At 41.5% G+C, this 22373-nt stretch overlaps 1 protein-coding gene across 2 annotated transcripts in view; it reads right to left on the reverse strand.

The window, feature by feature from the left end:
- Positions 1 to 496: 496 nt before the first annotated feature.
- The window catches only part of negr1 (neuronal growth regulator 1), a 144173-nt gene continuing 122296 nt past the window's right edge, over positions 497 to 22373 (reverse strand). For both annotated transcript variants that reach the window (XM_069153478.1, XM_069153479.1), the window contains one exon: positions 497 to 7965. In XM_069153478.1, coding sequence (XP_069009579.1) covers positions 7865 to 7965 — 101 coding nt within the window. In that variant the 3' untranslated portion in view covers positions 497 to 7864. The remainder of the gene's footprint in view (positions 7966 to 22373) is intronic.

A 22373-nucleotide genomic window follows, 5' to 3' on the forward strand; every position in this document is an offset into this window, starting at 1 on the left:
TATAATTACTTCCAGTAGGGACCTCACAACCCAACTCCTGTCCACACACAGTGAGACAGTGCAGCTGAGTTTGGATGTCATTTGAACAAAGAATCAGAATAATGTGTTACTGTTTCCCAAAAGCCCACACGTTTTGTAATTCCGATTTAAATGTCAGAAACAACTGTGTCTAAGAAAAAAAACATTTAAACTGACAACATCTGACATCTAACTACACTAAAAAATTATAAATCAAAAGATCTCTACACAAAAGGAGCTTGGTATTTTGCAGCTCGCCATGAGCCGCACACGTTAAATCACAAAGCACCTTCTCATTAAATGGACGACTCAGATATTTTTAGTCCGTAACATGTTGTTATGAATAAATGATTCTATTCCAGCATGGCCGCAGCACGAATATGTTCAGTCATCATATCTTGAACATATATAATGGAAGAGTCGTTCAGAGCGTCACAGCTGTAAAGGTCTGTTCAGTTCGACAAAAACACAATCTACATTTCCATCGTCAACTGCCATTTATTAGTATCAAACCACTGCTACAAAATTACATCAAACATGATGAAAATGGACTTGCATACGTGCTATACACAATGTCAGCTTTAAAGTAATTAAAGTACATGAATTTATTTCTGGACAAATATCAATATATATTTATATATAATATATATAGGTATATCAATGCCACTTAAAGCCATATATATCATTCCAGTGATCTAGAGCCTATAAATGTACAACTACATCCCTGGTGGCTAAAAGACCTTCATACACATTTGAGTAAACATTTCCATTCCAGACTTTTCATCACATTAGTTTTCGGCATGACGATTTAAATAAAATTAATGAATAGAAAAAGAGAAATAAAAGTCCATACAGAAAACCTAGTTACGTTCACATCAACCTTATAATGACCATTCCCACTTTTTTGTAAAAAGTAAACAAATAAAAATGAAGTAAATATGTTTAATTTACAAAAACAAACAGAAGAAATGCTGCACTTCATACATTGAACTCTGCTAGAGATAACTCCAATGAAACAAACACAACACTGAAGACACATGATGCACCGCTGCAACAAAGAACTGATTCGCTGTGTCATTCAGTGTACAAAACAAACTTGTGTAATCTGCCTTTGGAGGCCTGAAAACAAATAAAATAGGATTACAGTTACTGTCAGTCAAATAATGACACCGTCTCTATGGCAATCCTTTCGATCCTTCTTGAAAAGTGACAATTGCTCGGGAGCTTCATGAGAAAACACTTTTGCAAGTGCGCGATTCAGTCATCGGCGTCATGGAGAGACCTGGTTCAGATACCTTGCTTTAAATCCCTGGCATTATCTTAGGCTCTGCATCATTGACTGGCAACTTACTTTCCAGTTCACTGGAAATAATGAGGGACAGGTTGACAAATGCTTGATGCAACCTCTTTTTAAAATAGCATGTCCCCCCTACATTGGCAGCTGCCACATTTTCAGACGGATTTCAAAGAAACTGGAGAGGCACACCAGTCAGAAATTACTTACTGTTTGTGTACACATTGAAATGTTTGAGAGAAAGAGAGAGGCCTATTTCCAAAAAAACGTTTGTTTACTTTTTCCATTCAGAATTGAATCAAACTCTGAGACTGGTTATATAGAGTGGTTTATTTTTTTTCTCTTTTTGCCTGGGTTGGACAGGGGGGATGGCTTCTGCCTGCTGTGCAACAAATATATCTACCAAACTGAATGCACTTGAAGAAACAGTTTTTTTTTTTGATGCTGACAACTCAGTATGCTGCTCATGGAAGTGGCGTGGTGACTGCAGGAGCGAGGTGGCAGCCTCAGCGGGTGTTGTACGACACAATCTCCCAGTTAAAATCGACAAAAGGCACAGGAAGGGTTTCATTAACTGCAAGGTCGGGAGGACTCCCAGTCTCCCAACTCCTCCAGCCTCCTCTCTGTTCGTGCTGGCCACGGATGCCTTTCAGAAGAGCCAAGCAACACCCTGACGCCATGCTAATTCACAACCTGCAGTATGTGCCGCTGTAATTTTGCTGCAGGAACAGGCTTTTGTATGTTGACACATTTTGCAGAAAGAAGCACTGCAAACCAGTTAATGATGGCCAAAGCCGCTCTGTAATGAATATTTGCTAAAAACATATGCTAATAGGTTTATTTGTATGACCATGACCGCCAGATGTTTTTATTCATATTTGTCTTTGAAGACAACAAATGCCACTCGGAACATGCTGCCTCACCTCCTGCCCTTAGTGCCGACACAATGTCTTGAGTTTGTCATGTTTCTTAGTGACGGTCACGCATGGTATGCAAAATAGGTCTGGCTGTTTTTCAGCTTTTAAGCTTTTTTTTTGTTTTCTTCTACTGCATGAAAACTTTAGATAATGTCAGGCGCAGTACGTCGATAATCGTGCCGTTCAAATACCCTTTTGCCAGTGAAAACAAACGGTAAGGATCGGTTGCGTGTAAAGTTTGACTCCAAGAACCACTCTTTTTCAACCCTGCTTCTCATTCCCTGGAATAGAAATACACATGGTGACAGCGAAACCTAACCATTTCTTAATCAGTTATTTTGATCATGGTGACAGTTAGGTATGTTTAATTCATTTCATTTGTATTCTACATTACTTGCTATTACTTGTTAAATGTGGCAGAATGGCTCTCCTCCAATTACATGATCTCTGTAGCCTATGTGGAGGCTATTGTTTGCCTCGGTGTTGAGATATTGAACGTTGGATTAATGTTGGAAATAGCTAATATAATGGAAACTGCTAAATGAGCAATCTTTAATGTTTTTGTGTCGGCTAAAAGAGCTTCAGCTCGGTTTACGGCAATAGAGCTCTAAATGAGGCTTGGTGTTGAACTGATTCATACAATACTTTAAAGGCACATTCAGTACAGTACACTTCCTCCTCTGAGACTCACTTTAAAAGCTGCTGTCTCATAATGCAACAAACTCAGGCTTGTAATAAATGCATTCATAAGGAGCTGTGCGATTCTGATACATCGGGGCAAGAGGATGCTTTGAAATGGGAAATTTAAAAATTCAGGTTGGGGATTGTGGGGCCGTAATAATATGCACTTGCATGAATATTTAAAATCCTCTTATCTTAAATTTAAAAGTAGAGAGATTTTTTTTTGCTTCCGCTGTCAGCTGAGAGCGCTAGGTGAGGCAGTGATCTCTGCAGGTGGGCGACGTGGCCTCTTTACAGCTTGTGCATCAACATGACTTTTTACGAGGTCAGTCACACCGTGGATGTTTTAGTCGAGGAGTGTATTGAGGTCACAGGATATTCAGAAACCCTGTGCTATTGGGAAAAGTTATAATCTTGCCCAGATGGAATGAGCAATGACTTATGTTTGTAAATATCTCCAGATCACACATACTGAGCGACGCACTCCAGTCAATGATGATGCTGCAGTGCAAACGGTGCTTAATCCTATGTGCTGTGGCATCTGGCCATCCGGACTCAGGAGGATTTACTGTATACAGTGTTGGAGGCCAAAGGGGAGGGGATCAAATACGCATGATACTGCACAATTAAGATGACTCAATAACTCCAGTTGCACCGCACAAACAGACTGACGCATCCCTCAATCTGAACCCTTTTTTTGAGGCCGTTTAATCTGCAAAGAGGTCGAAGGGGGCCCGGCAGCTCTTTTTGATGGGGGACATAAACCAGTTGTAATGCTCACTGATCAAAACATTGTGATAGTTTTAAAAGTAGAATTGGAGGATTCTGAGTAACTGCGAACTTTAGCAGTTTCTTTGTATGGCTAACACTTGATGGCTATCTAGCTAAAATGCATAGTCTGAATTATGTTCCCTACCAGCAAGATAGTTTATGACAGACACTTTTCACCCAGTTGGTTTTTCTGAACACCAAAAACATAATTCTAAGATTTTAAAAACGGAAACGGTACAGAGCGGGGTGGGGGTGGGGGGTGGGTGGGGTTCCTCCACCATGTCTGGCCAAGCTTACAGGCACCAGGAGCTGGGTGCACCAGCTGTTCATAAATTCTGATCAAAGTCTTTACTTCGTGGAGCTTTACACAAGAATCATTAAATTCAACTGGGTTGCGCTACAAACAACCGTATGGTGGCAAATTTTCAATCTGCTCAGTGTAAAGAATAAAAGTGGTAATACGGAGTTTGGTCAACACGTCTGATCTGAAGCTCCATAGTTTATCATTATATGATAACATTTTGACAAAGTGAGCAAGTAATGTCGGGTTAGTTTGGCATAATCTGGTATTTCCCTGTCTTCCTAAACTGTATGAACACTATCTGTGTGGGAACACCAGGACTTTACAAATAAACGGTCTCTCCAGCTCTCGAACTGTAATGTTTATAAGTCATGCTAGTTTGGGATCCTCTGGTGACTAACCTGTTGACATACTTCACTGCTCATGACCGAGCAGCCCTATCAAAGTTTTCATGCAACCTATTGCACATTTCTAACGTCTTTTCAGCTGAGACATTTCTTCAGTTTGACTTGATTAGTAGTTTTAATCCAGCTAGTTGTTACTAAGGAGGACTTCAAATTCTGAACAGCCGGTGCAACCCAGTCCAATTTGAGATGAATGCGTGCTAGTAGTTAAGCTGAGTCACAACATGTCGATAGCTTATCAAATTTAAGAATGAGAAGCCTGTTAAGAGCTTTGCTCTTTCTGGGAGGCAGTAAGGTGCAGGGACGTTGTAGTGGTGGGGCATTTTGTGTTTTAAGGAGGATGTTGTTGCATTGTTGCGCTCTACTGGCTCAAAACCTCTCGCAGTAATAATACCAAACCCCTTTGAGTGCTCATTAACTCAGATGTGGGTTTATATTGTAACATGAAGACTTTTATTGCAAATAATACCGAGTCGATAAAAGGGACTTGTTAATACCATTATTCAAAATAATCAACATCCAGTACATTTCATATGGAATACTAGCATGGTCTTAAACTGCTTAGACAAGCAACCAACAAAACTCCAGACTGTCACCAAAGTGCCACAATAATCGTTATGACTCTGAATAGCAGTTGTTTTAGTTTATCAGCAAAGTTGATTCAAATAAATCACAAACAAACACAGCCTGCTGATCTGTAGGAGGTATGTATTTTTAGACCAGGTTTATGAACCAAAGGTTTGGAAAAACTGGTTCCATTCATAAAAAGTATGAATATCTGTAAAATGGCCACCTCAAAAACACAGGTTAACTTTGACATGCAGCACAACCAAACTCTCTGCACATCGTCAAACACGCAAGTGTGTGAAAACTATGACTACACACTGGCTCTAAAGATCAAAAGGTATCCTATTTTCTCCAAATATACACACATTGATTCTGTTCTATAATACTGTTATATGGGCTCACACCCTCTCTGCTTCAAAAAGTAGGTAATTTGATTGCAAACATTGTTCTTTTTAATGTACTTAAATCAACAACAGTTATGGCATCTAAATGAACCCGACAACATTATAAACTATGCCATACTGTGCCTCATTCAAATAAATGTCACATATCCAGTTTTACATGTTTCAAATGTATTTTTTTTATACATTGTTTTCATAAAGGAAGAGAATAAATATACTTCTGACCCATTTTCATTATACCTTAACATTTAAACAAGATCATATGGTGCAGTATTTTCAGAATTTGTAAAACAAGCTGATAACAATTTCAGTACAAACAATAAAAGAAAAAAAAGAAAAATGTTTAGCAGACCGTAAAACAAATCACCACAAAACGTTGAAATAAGAAGTGTTTGTGCTTTAAGTCTTTGAACTGCGATGGCTATTTTTCTATAGATTTGCAGTTACAAATTCACAAAATACTCTGTGAACTCTGGTTCTGTTAGTCCCTCGATTGGGGGCCAAATACAACACAATCCAAATCCAAACATGACTGGCAAACATGTTAACCTGTACCACAAATACTGCATTTGTATCAGATGCAACTGACTTCTTGGAAAATACCTGGGAGAGCCATCAGTTTGATTTTGCTGAATATAATGCCTAATTCGAAAGCTAAGTCAGCTACCAGTTTATGAACATTCAGTAATATGTCAGACAAATAATGTATCTTATTGAGAGCTTCTGGAAGTGTCCTTGTAAAGGAGGGTAATTTAATGTATATGGTACTATTTAAGGCATTGTAGTAGAGTATTTCTGTTTCAGTCCTGAACTGAAGATACTTGAGGATGAATATGCCACACTGACAGTCTCGTCAAAAAGTGAATCCTTACAGTAACACTGGTTTTGAGCCTTGATATGGTTGATTTCAAGGAACAGAAAAAAAAAATCACAGTTTAAGCTATTGGACGTACTCATGATTTTATTTGTTCTGAGCTCTAATGGACACTGATCGTCTGTCAAACTCGCTGTTAGCTGTTAGCACCTTAGTTTATAGTGATGAGCATGTTTGTAAGCTTCATTGACTGTTCTGTTGATCATACATAACATAAGAAGGACTCTGATTGGAGTCGTGTTTAATTATCGTACCCAAATATGTTTGGAAGGCTTTGGCTCGGTGTTTTCTTTACTTGAAGGAAACAATGAAGTGGGTATGTTTACTGTAAAAGAGACTTTATAATACGAAAGTATTGAATTGTCTGTCGGGAAATGGGGAAGATTAAAATGCAGAAGGGTGCTAAGTATCATGCCAAAAGTCGGGGCCAAAATCTTCAAGTAACGTGGGTTTTCAGCCGAAGATAATCAGTAGATACGCAGCAAATTCGAAAAAAAAAAAACAACAAAAAAAAGCCTGACTGGAAGTGGCACATTTCAAAGAACTGCAAGCTCGAAACAGTTGAACTTGGGCTCTGTTTGTCTTCTTTACTGCAACAGTGTTTTGTGACATTCACATATGTAGACTCAGTGGAAAAAAAAAAAAAAAATATGGAGAATATACTGTAATAGTTATATTTTCAAGAAAAAAATGTAAACAGGGCAGCGATGTTCCTCCCTTCGTACTGCACAAAGTCACGTTTTGAGTTAATGTTCTTGGTCGAATGAGAAAAGCTGGTCCCACTTTAAAACAAAAGCCTACACTATATTAAAATATAAAGATACAATACAGTATATTTTGCTACTTTGACGGCCGCCTGATCAAAGCTGTTAGGCAGGCATAGTAACTGAAGGACCCATTTCAGACTACAACAAAGCACACCTTCAACACTGTTCATCCATCTACTGAGTAATCATGACAATACAGGTCCTTGTAAAGCCCTGCCTTTTTTGTTCTTTTTTTTTTTTTTTTTTTTTTTCCTGTTTTTTCCTGTTTTTTCAGTATTTTTTTTTTTTTTTAAGCACACGCCATAATCAAAATTTGTATTGTTAGGAATCTAAATGTCTTTCCTTTGTTCAACAGCCCATAATACATTCAATACAACATCGGTATGGTAATTCTGTGTACTGAGAGACTTGGCACAATTGCTTCTTTTTAGCCATGTACAAAAACAGATGAAAATGTCAATTTTTGCGCCATCGAGCCGCAGGAAAAGATGCATGAAGGTAACTCATTTGGGAGGTTGGGGTGGGGGGTGGGGGGGGGGGTCTGTTGATATGATTGGAGGTGGTGTAGGGGCGGGGGTGAGCACTGATTCACAAGGTGATCAATCAATCAGAAAAGAAAAAAAAAACAGAGAGGAAATAATAATAATAATAATAATAATAAAAAAACATCATTGTATTTACATGACAGAAATTTCACCAAAAAGCAAAGAAAAAAAAACCAAAACAAACAATTTCCCGACACAAGGTAACGCTGATTATTCCCACCACAGCTTTTCAACAAACTGTACCAGATTGGATTCCAGCCATCAGCAATGTCAAAAAGGATTCATAAATGCTCTTGACAGTCATTGTGTCTGGGCTGGCCTCCGCTAGTACATGCTGATGAAGGAGGAGAGAGCAAGGACCAGGTATCGGCAGGCCAGCGGGATGTGCGCGCTTCCTGTGCTCCCATAGGGTGCAGTGTTGGGTGCTGTGGGCAAGGAACAAGAGAAGCTCTGATTAGTTGTGATTGCACTTTTATTCTGCTGCACCCACCATTTGTAAACCCGCAGTCGGCCCGCTATACAGCTTCCAAATGAGAGTGTAAAAATGCCAATTACTGTACCATTGCTGTTGATTTGAGTTGGTTCGGAGTACTTCATAACACTGGTGGTATTTTGTATTTTTTTTTTAGCAGCGATGGAAAACATGCCCCGATCCATTACTTAAAGTACCAATAGTACAGTGAAAAAAAAAAATGCTCCATTACAACTGTAACTATTGACCTATTAATTGGCTAAATGTACCAAAAGTATGAAAAGCAGAAGCTCTTATTTTGGCCCCTGCGTCTCATATTTTCCACGTATGACGTTGTTGAACTGTTAATACCGATGCTAATAATACTGATGATCGAGCCGCAAGGTAAATCTGAGTCCTTCCGAGATCATGAATGAAATCAGTCTTAATAAAGCAAATTTAACAACAGCAACAGCGGACCAAAGAATTTCACAGATCCGTACAGTTGATTAAAAAAAAAAAAAATAACGATAAACATTAATCAACCAATAACTAAAGTGTAAAACAAAAAACAAAACAAAAATACAGTTGTAATTGGTAAATTTGACATCATATAACAGCCTCTTCTCACCGCAGACATTAGACCTGTCTGAACGGGAAAAGCATAGGTGGCAATGATAACATTAATGATGGCTCTGTTCCATTGAGTCATTCCAGTGAAGTAGCATGTACACCACCAGGACCTCCCCATTAATGTTATTAACCTCACCCCTGCTGTTCCTGCAATGGCTCCTGGGTAATGCGGGGCACTAGGACACCGCCACTTTCAATTATATACGATATACTGCCAAATTATTATGAAATACTAATTGTTTAGCTGTACTATATACCTCGGAGTTATGTCAACATTTATTGAAAATAGTTTTCCAATTGGATTTTGTGAACATCCTGTTGTGCAACGCTCATGCACATGCGTATAGGTTCTTTGAACTTTTTGGCAAGCAGGCGACCTGAGGCTGCTCTCTCATTGGTCGCTTCAGATTTTCCACGCCGCTCCCTTCACACTCTCACTTAGCAGTGTATCAGTATTGATTCAATATATTTTGACCTTACGGGGAAAATTTCTTGTCTGCACCCATAACAATCACTCCGTGTCCCGTCTCTCGCGCAGCCGCCGAACAGAAACTTTGTCATAATATTGTTCTAATAAGCTCGGATCCACTGATCGGTAGACCCTATGACTTTAACGCTGTTAAATACGATACGCAGTGGCGCTTCAGAACACCCTGCTGGTGATGTGTGATTATACATTGAGTCTTGTGTTCCTACATTACCGACAATGCAATTTTTAGGCGGTTTTGCCCCCCCCCCCCCCCCCGCCCCTCACCTCCCCGACAGACCAAAATGTTTGCTGCATGAAAGGTTGCTCCAGCTGACTTAACCTGACTTGAGGTCTGATAAGCAGGAGCGATTGAAGACACCACATCTTTCATATTCGTGGTAGATAAGGGCTACTCGGGGTCTTTTTTTTTTTTTTTTTTTTTTTGCGCCGCTATCGAATGAGACTTTGTTTTGGTGCCGTTTGTGTTCCTCCGACCAGCAGACAGCCACAGTAATGTGAACGGGTCTCTCTGGAGAGCCGTGTCAGGCGGGCAGAGAGGTAGAGGGCAGCCTTTCATGTGGAGGGGCTACTCTGCCTCCTCATCGCAGGCGGACTCTTTTAGCTTGCAGCTCAATAAAGCACAACTCGCAGGTTACAAAACATGCACTCCATCAGCGCGCGCGCACACACACACACACACACACACACACACACACACACACACACACACACACACCTGCGTGTACAGGTCGCCGGCACGCCTGCACACGCGCGGCACCGGAAAGCAGCACAAGCAGGCTGTGCTCTACCAGGGGAAATCATGCGGTGCACAGCCCATATCAGCAGGGTGCCTCTACTTACACGGCCATGTAATTAGTTCACAATGTAACTCCTCTGATGTGGACCTCACGTTGCACAAACACACCGGGCTAAACGAACAGCGACATGCCCGGCGCACACATAGGTATGTGATTGTACCTGTGTCTTCATAATTCCTTTTCTTTGTGTGCTTTGATGGTTAGAAATGGCTTGTAGTTGCACGTTTTGCAGCTGTTGTTCAGCTCCTGTTGTTGTGGACTACGCATTTATTGAATAAGAACCTGTCCTGGTTCGTCATTAGACTGGCGTGTGACTCCTGGCGTGTTAAAAATAAATACAATGATAGAGAGATTGATCTTTTTTTTTTTCTTTTTTTTTTTTACCAACATAATAGCTTGTTGGTGACAATTTTCACAGGAGATGGCACGGAGAGTGAGGAAAAAGACATCCCGTTTTCACCCGACACAGCTCTGCTTTTACCTGATATTTTCGAGCATTATTTGTCGGCACTGAAGTTGTTTACCTATTAGAGGGGAAACTATAGCTCGCCTGACAGATGGAAAGGAGGGAGGGGTGGTGGTGGTGAGGAGGGACGGGGAATAGAGGAGCACAAATGGGTGCAAATTTTGATGATGTATGCGCCGGATGAATAGCTGGCCGGTGTGAACTGCAGACCCCCGTCTTCTTTCTCCTTGTCTCTGCCTTTCTGTCTTTGTCTCTCCTTTCTACCTCATTTTCTCCCTTTGTTTCCCTCCTCTCTCTCTCACTCCTCCTATCCAAAGTACAGGATAATGACACAGTTTTCCTGGGCTGTGAGAGCGAGCCGAGAAATGGTAACCATAGCAACAGCTCCTGTCCTGCTCTGCCGGCCCTCTGTTGACTGAGCCTCAGCGCATTGCATTGTGCTAGCCACACTAGCAAAATCGTGTGTGTGTGTGTGTGTGTGTGTGTGTGTGTGTGTGTGTGTGTGTGTGTGTGTGTGTGTGTGCGTGCGTGCGTGCGTGTCAGCGAGGTGGCTGGTGGGGAATAGGCAGATATCCCTATTTCCCTTCTTCAGTTTCTCCTCTGACAGTATTTTCTGGCTCAGTAAATGCTGCAGTAATCACATTAATATCTTGTCCATAAGTGGTTTTCATGCAGCACTTCAAGGAGCTCACAAAGTAATTACTGGATCTCTGCTATGACTAATGATGACCGGGCTGGAGAGCGTCACAACAAAACCCTCACTTCTTCTGGAGGTGCGGTGTTAAGTCAGGTTGGGGTGTAGTCACTGCCTCCTCACGGTGTTTGACGTTGGGCTTGTTTAATATCTCCCTGTGTCACTGCGAAAAAGCAACGGGCCGCCATTGTTTTGACTGTGTGGGTTGTAACTTGCCATTTTAATTAAATCCCCGACCAGGAACTGCCTTGCGACACCATTTACTCTGCTTATTAACATGAGGGGAATAGAAGGGGGAAAGAGATGGAGGTCTAACGCGGAAGAAGAAAGCCGGGGACGGGGAGAAAGAAGGTTGAATCAAAGGAGGAGCTGGCTGGGGGAAAACACGGTGATCGAGAGAGAGAGAGAGAGAGAGAAGAGGGAGTGGGGAGTTTCGACTGAGATCTACACCTCTTTGGGGTTTGAATTTAATTGCCATGTACATCAACAGAAAGCAACAATGAAGTACCAGAATCCCAGACAATATATCATAAAGAAACCAACAGTGTCAAGATGCGCAAACGCTGGGAAGACGAGCAGCACTCCAAAGGGAGAGGCGCAGAGGAGATAAGTGGAGATGAAAGCGATACGCTTCAATTACTGTTTTGCAACAGAATTTTAATGAAAACTAAAGCCTCCCCAGCACCAGCCAGAGTTATATGAACACTACAATCCCTGGTTCTCTCGTCTGATTCTGGACCTAAGCCATTATCTTTAAATAGTGTGCTGGAGTATGAGCCACACTCACTCTCTTGTCCTCCCTCCCTCCCCCTTATCCCTCCCAAATCTCTATCAACAGCAGTTTTGTTACCCACATATCATGTGCACAACAAATGCTAAAGCCCTGAACCTCGGTCACTGTTGACACAGATAATGAATCATACTGAAATATGCAACAGTGACTGTCAATGCAGGCTTTGTGTTGAGTAGCATCTCCAGTGTCGCACTGCACTGTAATTCGCTAGAATATCATTATTCAGTAAGTAATGGTGTGCACTACTTTCCCTTCCTCTTTTCAGCCCCTTAACGATGACACACGGGTGCTCCATTCAGAAATACTCAATCCTGTCGTGGGCTCGCCTTTAGCTTCATGTACTGTACGTTCCACAGCGCACATGTGAGAAAATACAGGAGGAGAAAGAAGAAAAAAAAAAAAAAAAAAAAAAAAAAAAAATCCTGAATTCTTTTCTATTGGATTAACTCTCCAATTCGTTCGTTTGTCGTTTAGTTCTTGATTCATCCCTTGAGTTGTTCGTATCCTCCAAGCAGGCTGTCACTAGTGGCGCACAGACGGCAGCCAGCCAGGCAGCATCCCAATCCCCCCGAGGACACTGCTTCAGAGATGGGCTCCTCTGAGCGGGAGGGTGGGGGGAGGGGTTCAGTGTCCTTGACCATCAATCAGTGGCCTCTGGTCCCCCCCCCCCCCCCCACAGCTCCCCCCAGAGAGCCCACATGAGACAGTTCTGAGCCACAACTGATCCTGTACACACCATGCTGTAAATCGGGCTAAATCCCCCTGCATGCGAGGTTCACAGCTGCCACCAAGGGTGTCTTTAACACAGTACAGCAGACAGTAAAAGCAGTTTTTTTTTTTCTGACACAGTGCCACTGTTAGATAATGGCTGTGAATGGAATATCATGCAACGCTTATGACGTGATAAGGAGATGCCACGCCTTCAGAAAAATGTGTCGCGCCTCATCGTCTAATAAGCGCTTACACCCCCCGCGCGTGTGAGCACTTCATAGAAGACATTTTCCATGCTTTACCTCACTTCAGTCCACTGACAGTGAAATACACTCGTCCCCTCCACCATTCATCTTGCACCCTCTTGCCTGTAGCAGGCTGCCACATCGAGTTGGTGCACAATTGACTCGCCGTTCCATCAGCTCGTTCATCCATTTCTCCCTCTTTTCCTTCTGTTCTTGTGCAAGCAAAATGTTCATCATGACCAGATATGATGTTTAAAACTCATCACCTCTGTCTCCCGCTATGATCATCACACACTGCTGTTCCTCGGAGCCCTCATTCACGCAGACCTTCGAGCTCATTAGCCCCACCAATCATTTGCATTAGTGCTAGTAATGAAAAGCCTCCATTAATAAGATGGCCTTCGGAGATCATTTACCCTCCTCCGCCTCCCAGTCCTGCCGTAACCCCCCCACCCCTACCCCCTCCTTCCTCTCTCTCTCTCCTCATCCTGGTACCTGCCGGTTATCAACACCCAGCAGAATGCTTTTTTTTGGGGCCTGGCTCTAATAGCTCCTCTCAACATCAGTATCTGCCTGGAGAGTGAATGAGCAGGGGACGGGTCACCTGATAGCTCACCGAGTGAGCTGGGGGCTCTCGATTGCAGTCAGGCTTTGGCCTTCAGCTTGACTTAATCAACACCTCTGTGGGGTATCTGGGCACTTAAGAGAGCCCTCAGCACAGTGTGAGCTGGAGGAAGGAATCCCGACAGAGGAGACATTTCCGGCGTCCTCCACACAGATACTGTTCCTTTCTTTATTGATCGTCTTCTCCCTCTTACAGTTCCTCTTCCCTCCTCCTCCTGCAGTATGTGAGTATTCCTTTTATTTGAAATGAGTCTGTTATTCAAAAGAATCCAAGATTCAGAGTGACCTCAGCGTATGTTTATTACACCTATCAATTCAAGGACATGCTTTATGCAGGAAATCAATGAGCTTGCAAATGATGTACTTTATATGCACGCCTGATGGATAAATCTCCATTTTTAGAATGTTTTATGAATTTTCCCTTGTAGGTTTTTTTTCTTTCTAAATCTAGAGGGTAAATTCACATCAGCATGCTCTGGGAATAAACAACAAAATGCAGTGCAATGTGGATTGATAGTTTAAGCGAGCGCTTTTAATCACAGCATTTCCAAAAGCATAATTACTCCATGACTTTGGCTGCTCCCACTAAATCTGTTTAATGTTAGAGGCTTAATAAAATGCACAGGGACACAAACAAATGGCGTCAGCATGTAGGAAGTTCATTCAGCCCCTTTCTTCCTATCTCTTCCTCTTATTGTCTCTATAATAATCTCCCTTTCGTATTCAGGTCTCTCACTCGCACTCTCTCTAATAATTCCCCATGCCCCCGTTTCTGCCTCACTTTTTAATGCTTATCAGGGTCTTATTTCTGTGCGAGTCCTGCTGCAGGCCCAAGGATTTCGCTGAGTCAGGCGTTGCTTAGCTCCCGTACCCCCATGATGACGGCGACAATCTGGCCAGTTATGAGGGATGTCTTACGACAAACGGCTCCTACTTGCATCTCTATGAGCTGCTCCATCAATACTGCCCGATAACATCTGATCTCCAACCAGGAGGCAACCTTCTCCTCCTGCCCGCTCCGGTGCACCCATCTCCTTCAACTGCATCCTCCTAAAATAGCAACTCCCCGCCGTTATGTATGTGGGATTATGATAAGACAGCTCTCTTTTATCAATTGCCATTATGGCTCTGATAACACAGCAGGGTTGAATGTAGAGGGTTAAGTGCATTTTCTTCTTGATGGATGAAAGATAACTTTATCATTGCAGACTGCCTGGTTATCACAGTTCACCTGGGGCTAGTCAAACCTGACTGGAATTTGCTCCCGCTGAGCATCTCTGCACAAGCACACAGCTACAGACAGAATTTGCTCAGACGGTCATACTGTATGCACAGCGATCCATAGTTTTTGTTCATATTTACCTACCCTGAGCTGTTAATTGATTTCGCTCAGATCAATTCAGTGGTTTACAGAAATTGTTAGACCAAAAAGGGCCAAATCAATTGCCAAGTGATTAGCATGTGCAGTGGATTATTTCTAGCTGAGGCGCTGCATGAGACTCGAGGCTGAGTGGACGACGGGCACAATTCAATGGAGGCACACGCCATATGTTTACGTTAATTATTGCAAGCACAAAGTCTGCTTTAGATGGTGTACGCCCACAGGCTGTGTGAGTGTCATGCATGAAATACTCCTTTTATTACGCCAAGACGGAACCTTAGGCGGTGAATGCAGTCTCTACTCCCTACCTTCTTGCTGAGTGCCTGCGGGAGGTTCAGATAAAAGCTATAGTGTCCTGAAGTGAGCACCATTGATTCAGAGGGGGTTTTATACAGCAGTGCGAGACAGCACAGGCACTGCACACACTATACCAAACTCAGTCTGGTTTCTGTACGCTTCACCACTTCCCTTTCCAATTCACACACTCGGGGATCTGATAAGTGGTTAACATTTAACGGTCTTAAAACTAGATATAAACATTAAAAAAAAAAACTCCCAGCATCTCCTGCCACAGTTTGCAGTAGCCCTCAGGACAATGATACAAAATAAAATAGAGCCCCAATGCTACTTACATGACCCTCTTGACAGTTATAGCTTTGGGAGATTGCAGTCTGGAATGAGAAAGAATTTCTTTTACACGAAAACTCAAAAACTAATTGTGAGGCTGTTACTTAATTTTTAATAGCCTCCGTCTGTCGTCTTGGAGATGGGCTCCACTAAAATGGCTGAAAACTGACTCACTAATGTTGGCTGCAATTCATGTGGCGATTTGTATTTAAGGCAGAATTTAAGATTGTAGTTGACGTGTCACGGTGATGCTCTACTTATATTTCTGTGTGTTAAGGAAATTCTGTGCATTACAATGAGTAGGCCTTAATGCAGACTATGAAGAACACAGTATATGCTAAGGCTGGGGTGGTCTTCACATAAACCATCAATGGGTTACATTGAAGGAACTTAAAGGTCTATTGTTGTTAATATTAAGAAATATTTTGATCCTTTACATAAGAAAAAGGAGAAATACCACAATCCTCTACTAGAATTACAAAGTGCCATCAAAAAGTTGCTAGACTATTGCTGTTGCGCACAAACAGAACGCAGCACAGTAATGGACATGGAGCAGGGTGACGCGCTAACTTTTATGAGAAAATATTCCAAGTTACATCGCTAAACCTGTCAGTTAAATTTACTGGAGTAAAGAGAATAATATTTCCTCTGAAATGCTGTGGAACAGAAGTCTTTAGTAGCGTAACGTAAATTAGCTCAAAGGTCTAGCAGCGATTGAAATGCTTCATAAAATCAAAAGTAGACAAACTGAGGTGGTCTGAGTTCCTGGGAAGAGCAGCCAAATAAAAACAATGGGTGCATTTGAAGGTTGCACCCAATATGCTGAGTGGATTCCAGGATTTAAAGTACTATTTGGCATTGCTGAGTCGTAGCACTCTTTACAATGACGATAAGTCTGCAACACTCCTGAATGTTTAGGTTGTATGCATAAAAGGCTGACAAAATCTCCTCACACTGAAACGTGTCAGATCCCCAAAAAGGCCTTAACTCTTATCTTCGCCTCCACATACACCCCCTCTACTCCAAATCCACTTTAGCCTTTCCTCTGTAGGCTTATCCTCTCTGCCGCACTGACACTATCGATGTGCAACTTTCATGGCTGCATAAATACCAGAACCGATGATGGTGACACATGCTCATTCCCTTTGATGTGGAACTACACTTGGTGACTGTGGCTCCCAAGACAGAGCGTACCACTCTCTCTCTGCCTCTGTGTTCCTGTTTTTCACCTGAGGTCAAGGAATAATGACTGGAATCAGGGAGGGGAATGAGTCTGCATTTACCGACAAATTGACCTGGTGGAAGGACCTCTGGTTCAACTCAGGGGGGTTCCACGAGCAGTAAATATCAATACACATACTGAAACGCCACGCATCTCCATCTGTCGCTGCAAGTCGAGCAGATGGATTCACATTTACATACAGTATTCATCCTCAAGTTGACTCACTGCTCTCGTGACAGCGAATGTGCGTATGGGAAATGTCACTCCAATTATATTGCATTCATACCATTAAAGGTAATTATGGCAGAATGTAAAGGGTCACAAAGTAGCCATATTAAAAAAAAGGGCAATGCCATCTGTCAAGATAGAAATTGATCAAAGTTCCAGCAGCAGTTTTAAAATGCAGTTTTATTGATTAATAAGAGCCAGAATCCAATTACAAAGTCCCCCTGATCACTGATCATTTGTTCCTTTATAATGTGCTTGGAAAAGAGTGAACCAAGATGAATTGAATCTGCACTTTTCCATCAAGACAACTTGCAGTGTTGAAGCACTATTTCTAAGTGAGGTTATCTTATCCAAGCAAAACACAGAGCATGTGAACAATAAATCCATCTCGGGCATAAATATGATAATGTCGCCAAAAAAACAACACAACTATCCATACTCATTAAAAACATTCTTAGCTTTAATTGCAGACCTGCGAAACCCACAGTTCCACCACAGACTGTCAGGTAACAAATCCCAATCAATTCCAACGCGCTGTCCTCGTGTGTTTCTCGACAACTGTCTCACTTCAGTCCAACAACATTCGGCTGGATGTACACGGCATATGAATGGCATTTTTCATTTTGAAAACAGATCTGGTCAAACTGCACCCCCCCCCCCCACATACAGCATTCCCACTTCTTTTCAGATCTCAGTTCTTTTTAAATGTCACATGTTTTCCACATTATTTGTCCACTCAGTTTATATCGGTGTTATATTGAGGAGGTTCTCCTGTCACAGATTATTCTGGGCTGAGGACTTGCAGGGAGAAATGTAGCCAGAGAACAGACAAGTTTAATATAGTCCTGTTATGAACGTTCTCACATAATTTTAATTAGTGGCAGACACCATGACCTGCCGCCAGCAATGTTTGTCATTTTAACAGTGAGCGACAGTAAGGGCCCTCTAAAAAGTCAGAGAACATGTCAGCCACTCCAGTGGGTGGTTGGTATACTGCTCTTTGCTAAAAGGAAAAATCGAGTTTCGTGAATCTATATATTTTGCCAATCTGGGTGAGAAATCAGAGCCACTTCAAAATATTCCAGCAGTAGTGATCCTTATACTTTAATGGATGATAAACTGACAGACATTATTTGGTAGTTTATCACTTTATCGCTTCTCCACTCAGTTTCTGAATACATTTATGATTTAGTCTGATTTGTAGCAAAGAAGGGGTTTGCCAGTCATCTCAAAATCCACATCAATCCTCCGAATGTTAACAAACAAAGCAGAAGACGCAGTAGTGGCAGATATGTAAATGAACACTCCTGCAAGCAGGGAGCCTTCCTCTGATTCTGGTCTGTGCTCCGATCGCTCACTGTTCTAGTGAAAGGCACATGGGCCTCTTTCCAGTCAATTTCTCCCGTTTCATGTCGGGAGGCAGATCTGTGGCTCGGGGCCCACCGGGAGCCACCCACCATCACTAAGATCTCTGCTTGCTCGATGACATTAGGAATAGCAAATGTAAAGCAAAATGGTCTAATCCGCTCATCTCCTTTCAAATGTGCTCACACAAAAGCGCCTGGGATTCTTCAGTGCTAATTAACACTGTCAGTGGTGATGGGACCCAGACTTGTGAGTAGCTCAGCCCATTGATTGTTTCAAACATGCTATAGTAATACAGCAGGAAGGGGAGACTTGCATAAAAAAGGGCCCGTTTATCACTTCAGAGGCCATTACAACCTTGGTGCTTTGAATCCCGAGATCATTTCGCCAAAGGCATCTCTCAGCATGTTCGCTGACCTCCCTCATCATTAGTGGATGTAAAGGGGGTGGATCCTTGTCAGAATCCTTGAATAACTCATCAGCTGCAAGGCCAGGGGAATACTAAAGGGTTAATGGCTTCTGTTTGGAGCCTTCGAGGCTTTACCCTGAAGCGCTTGCATTTCAATTCCTCTGTTGCATGAGAAGAACTGAGGAGGAGAGTGGGGAGTTGCGATAGCAGTGAGCTGTGCACGATGCATAAAAGTGTTTGTGTGTGCAGAGGGTTTGTTTTTCTGTTTGTGTGACTATGCGCTTGTGCACGAAGAAGTGTATCATTAACTGTCAGCAGCAACCCCCCAGCCATCCACCACTAATGCATCCATCCATACACACACGCCACCATCGAATGGGAACATACTCCGCATTTACAGTAAGTGCTTATACAGTATGTGTGTGTGAGCGTGTTCTGCACTCTTCATTGGCCACTATAAAGAGTGACACCACTCCAACTTGCACAGAGAGGCTTTGGTATTGGCAGAGGGATGGCCGCTCTTTAGAGATGCCGAGAACGCCGAACAGCTTAGAAATCGAGCCGATAGAACTAACCTTATTTAACGACCAGACATCCAAGCCATTTCCCCAAAGAGAATGCCATTTCTGAATGTCATGACCTTTTCTAACCGCGTTTAAAAACCTCCCAGGTCTTCAAGGTGTGGTTTGTCAATAAAAAGAATTTGAAGACTCTCGAGAAGCAGTAAACACGGAGAGAGAGAGCGTCGATGCATATGCTCAGCTTTTAATGGCTGGTTTAACGTAGATTCTGTCATCTGTTGTCGGGCTGATCGGGAGGTTTTTCCCTGAGGCTCGTGACAGTGATTGAAGCTGTGTGTGTGTGTGTGTGTGTGTGTGTGTGTGTGTGTGTGCGCGCGTGTGCGCGTGCGTGTGCGTGTGCGCGGAGACAAGAATGTGTGCCATTTAATGGGTGATAGGAAGTGTGGGCTGATTTTAAAGGTTGAGGAAATTGTTGTGAAGAGCAGCTCTTTTTTTGTCTGGACCTCTCAGAGATAATTGTCTACCAGAGTAAAACAATACTGCAAGCAGAGGGGCCCCACTGAGGACATCAAACTTGACAAAAGAAGTAGAGAAGGAATTAAAGAAAAGATGAGGGGAAGGTGTCTGGGGTGTGATTTGAGAAGACGGTGAACTAAAATCTTTGCTGTGTCATAAGGACAGCGTGTATGGATCCACATAATCGATAACGCAATGTTTTTGAAGGTGAAACAAGTGCATGAAGTCAACAGGTTTCTTTTTTAGAACTCTCTCTCTCTCTCTCTCTCTGGACAAAGAAAGGAAAGTGGGAAAATATACTTAAGAACAGCACTAGCGAGCCGCCCTTTCAAATTTCCTCCAGTATGATCGTGCATGCAAAGTAGAGACTCAATACATTTAGAGCGGTTTGTGTCCGGGCTGTTGTGATGAACTGAGGAGCTTGAATTCTGTTGCAGTCAAAACGAAACAAAATGCCATTCAGTAGCCAGTATCGTCAAATCTCTCATGAATGACACGCATTTTCATGCAAGTCTTGTAAGACCTAAAGTTAATTTGACGGCGTGAGGTGAGAACACAGCAATTGAACAGAGGAGAACCCCCAGAGTTTTCCAAGTGACCCAAGCTGCAGTGTGGTGCATGGATCAGAGAAAAGTGTGTATATATATATATATATATATATATATATATATATATGTATATGTGTGTGTGTGTGTGTGTGTGTGTGTGTGTGTGTGTGTGTGTGTGTGTGTATGTATATATATATATATATATATATATATATATATGTATATATGTATGTATGTGTATATATATATACTTTGGAGTGGCCTAGTCAAAGTCCTGACCTGAATCCTATTGAGATGCTGTGGCATGACCTTAAAAAGGCGGTTCGTGCTGGGAAACCCTCCAATGTGGCTGAATTACAACAACTCTGCAAAGATGAGTGGGACAAAATTCCTCCACAGCTGTAAAAGACTCATTGCAAGTTATCGCAAACGCTTGATTGCAGTTGTTGCTGCTAAGGGTGGCCCAACCAGTTATTGGGTTTAGGGGGCAAACACTTTTTCACACAGGGCCATGTGGGTTTGGATTTGTTTTCTCCCTTAATAATAAAAACCTTCATTTAAAAACTGCATTTTGTGTTTACTTGTGTTATCTTTGACTAATATTTAAATTTGTTTGATGATCTGAAACATTTAACTGTGACAAACATGCAAAAAAAAAAAAAAAAAATCAGGAAGGGGGCAAACACTTTTTCACACCACTGTATGGTATATACTGTGTATATATATATATATATATATATATTATATATATATATATATATATAGTTCTGTATATTGGGTTGATGTTTAGATTATTTTAATTTATCCCACTGGTGGTTGCATGTGTTATTGCAGTTAGTCGCAGCAGTAGAAGTCTTCTTTTCATTCATTGGCCAATAGGGTCACCTGATGTGGCCAGAGCAATGATTCCAGCAGCAGAGGTGAGGGATCACATGTGGGCAGCTAATCCTCTGCCTTTCTTAAGTTGAGTGCATTGAGAAGCAATTCTTGTGAGTACCAAAATATCACGTGTGCTGAATTGTACTGCTTATTGAATGTTTACATAGAACTTTAACATAAAGAGGGACGTTTTTATGGAGCCAGTATGTTTAGCATCGAAGTTAAGGTAAAGCATTGTGATGACTCAGCAAAAATGTTAATTATCAAGCCATGCCTTGTTTGTTGAAAAGGAAGGTAATTTAGCACAGTGTTTTATTATGTGTGGTACATCAGAAAAGATATGTAATTTTATTTTGACATACATACTGATTGAGTGATTTATTTTTGTCCATATTTCAGTTTTACAAAAAAGATTGTTGTACACGAGAAGAGGAAAACAAACAGTAAAAGTTCATTCAACTTTACTTCTTCGTCTGACTCTCTATACAACAGTATGTTCGCTATCTGTCGAAGTGTGGTCTGACACCTACTCTGAGGACAGAATATATATATACATTGTTTATTTTCCCAGCTGCATTTGTTTATATGACTAAGCTTTTATAAGCAGTATAGCATTAAAACAAAATGGTTTAAAACACACTAAAATGTAAGTGTAAGCAGATATACGGACATTTTGAAGCGTGCAATAATATATGTGAATTATACCTTCACTTATGAAGACGCATTTCGTGTCATTACGCCTTTGTTTTGCAATATTTAACTTTTATTATCTATTTATGCCTCTGCCTCCACTTAGAGGTGCCCACAGCAGGATAATGAGTAGACGCACACTTTTGTCTGCTTACAAGTACATTATTATGCTTTTAAAAACCCACACACTAAACCATCGAGGTGGTCAATACAGGTATATTATTATTATTATTATTATTATTATTATTGTTACATCACAATGTAATTTTATATTGTAACATCAATATATATTATCATACATTTTTCAGAAAATTACACTATGAAACAATTTTAAAGGATAAAATAACCACAAGTGAACGTTTGGCTCACTGATTAAATACTTGAACTCGGTACTTAATGATTATGATTATAGAATAAACCACTGGTTCAATTAAACTAGAAATATAAAAGAGAAAAGTGCCTTTGAAAAAAACTAAATGTCTGACATTTGACCAGTTTCTCACATCTGAACATCATCAACCTTTTTAAAATAGCTTTTACAGC

Source organism: Embiotoca jacksoni, unplaced genomic scaffold (genome assembly GCF_022577435.1).
Source record: "Embiotoca jacksoni isolate LCO1_2020_lvr unplaced genomic scaffold, fEmbJac1.0.p SCAF_19, whole genome shotgun sequence".
NCBI classification, from domain to species: Eukaryota; Metazoa; Chordata; class Actinopteri; family Embiotocidae; genus Embiotoca; species Embiotoca jacksoni.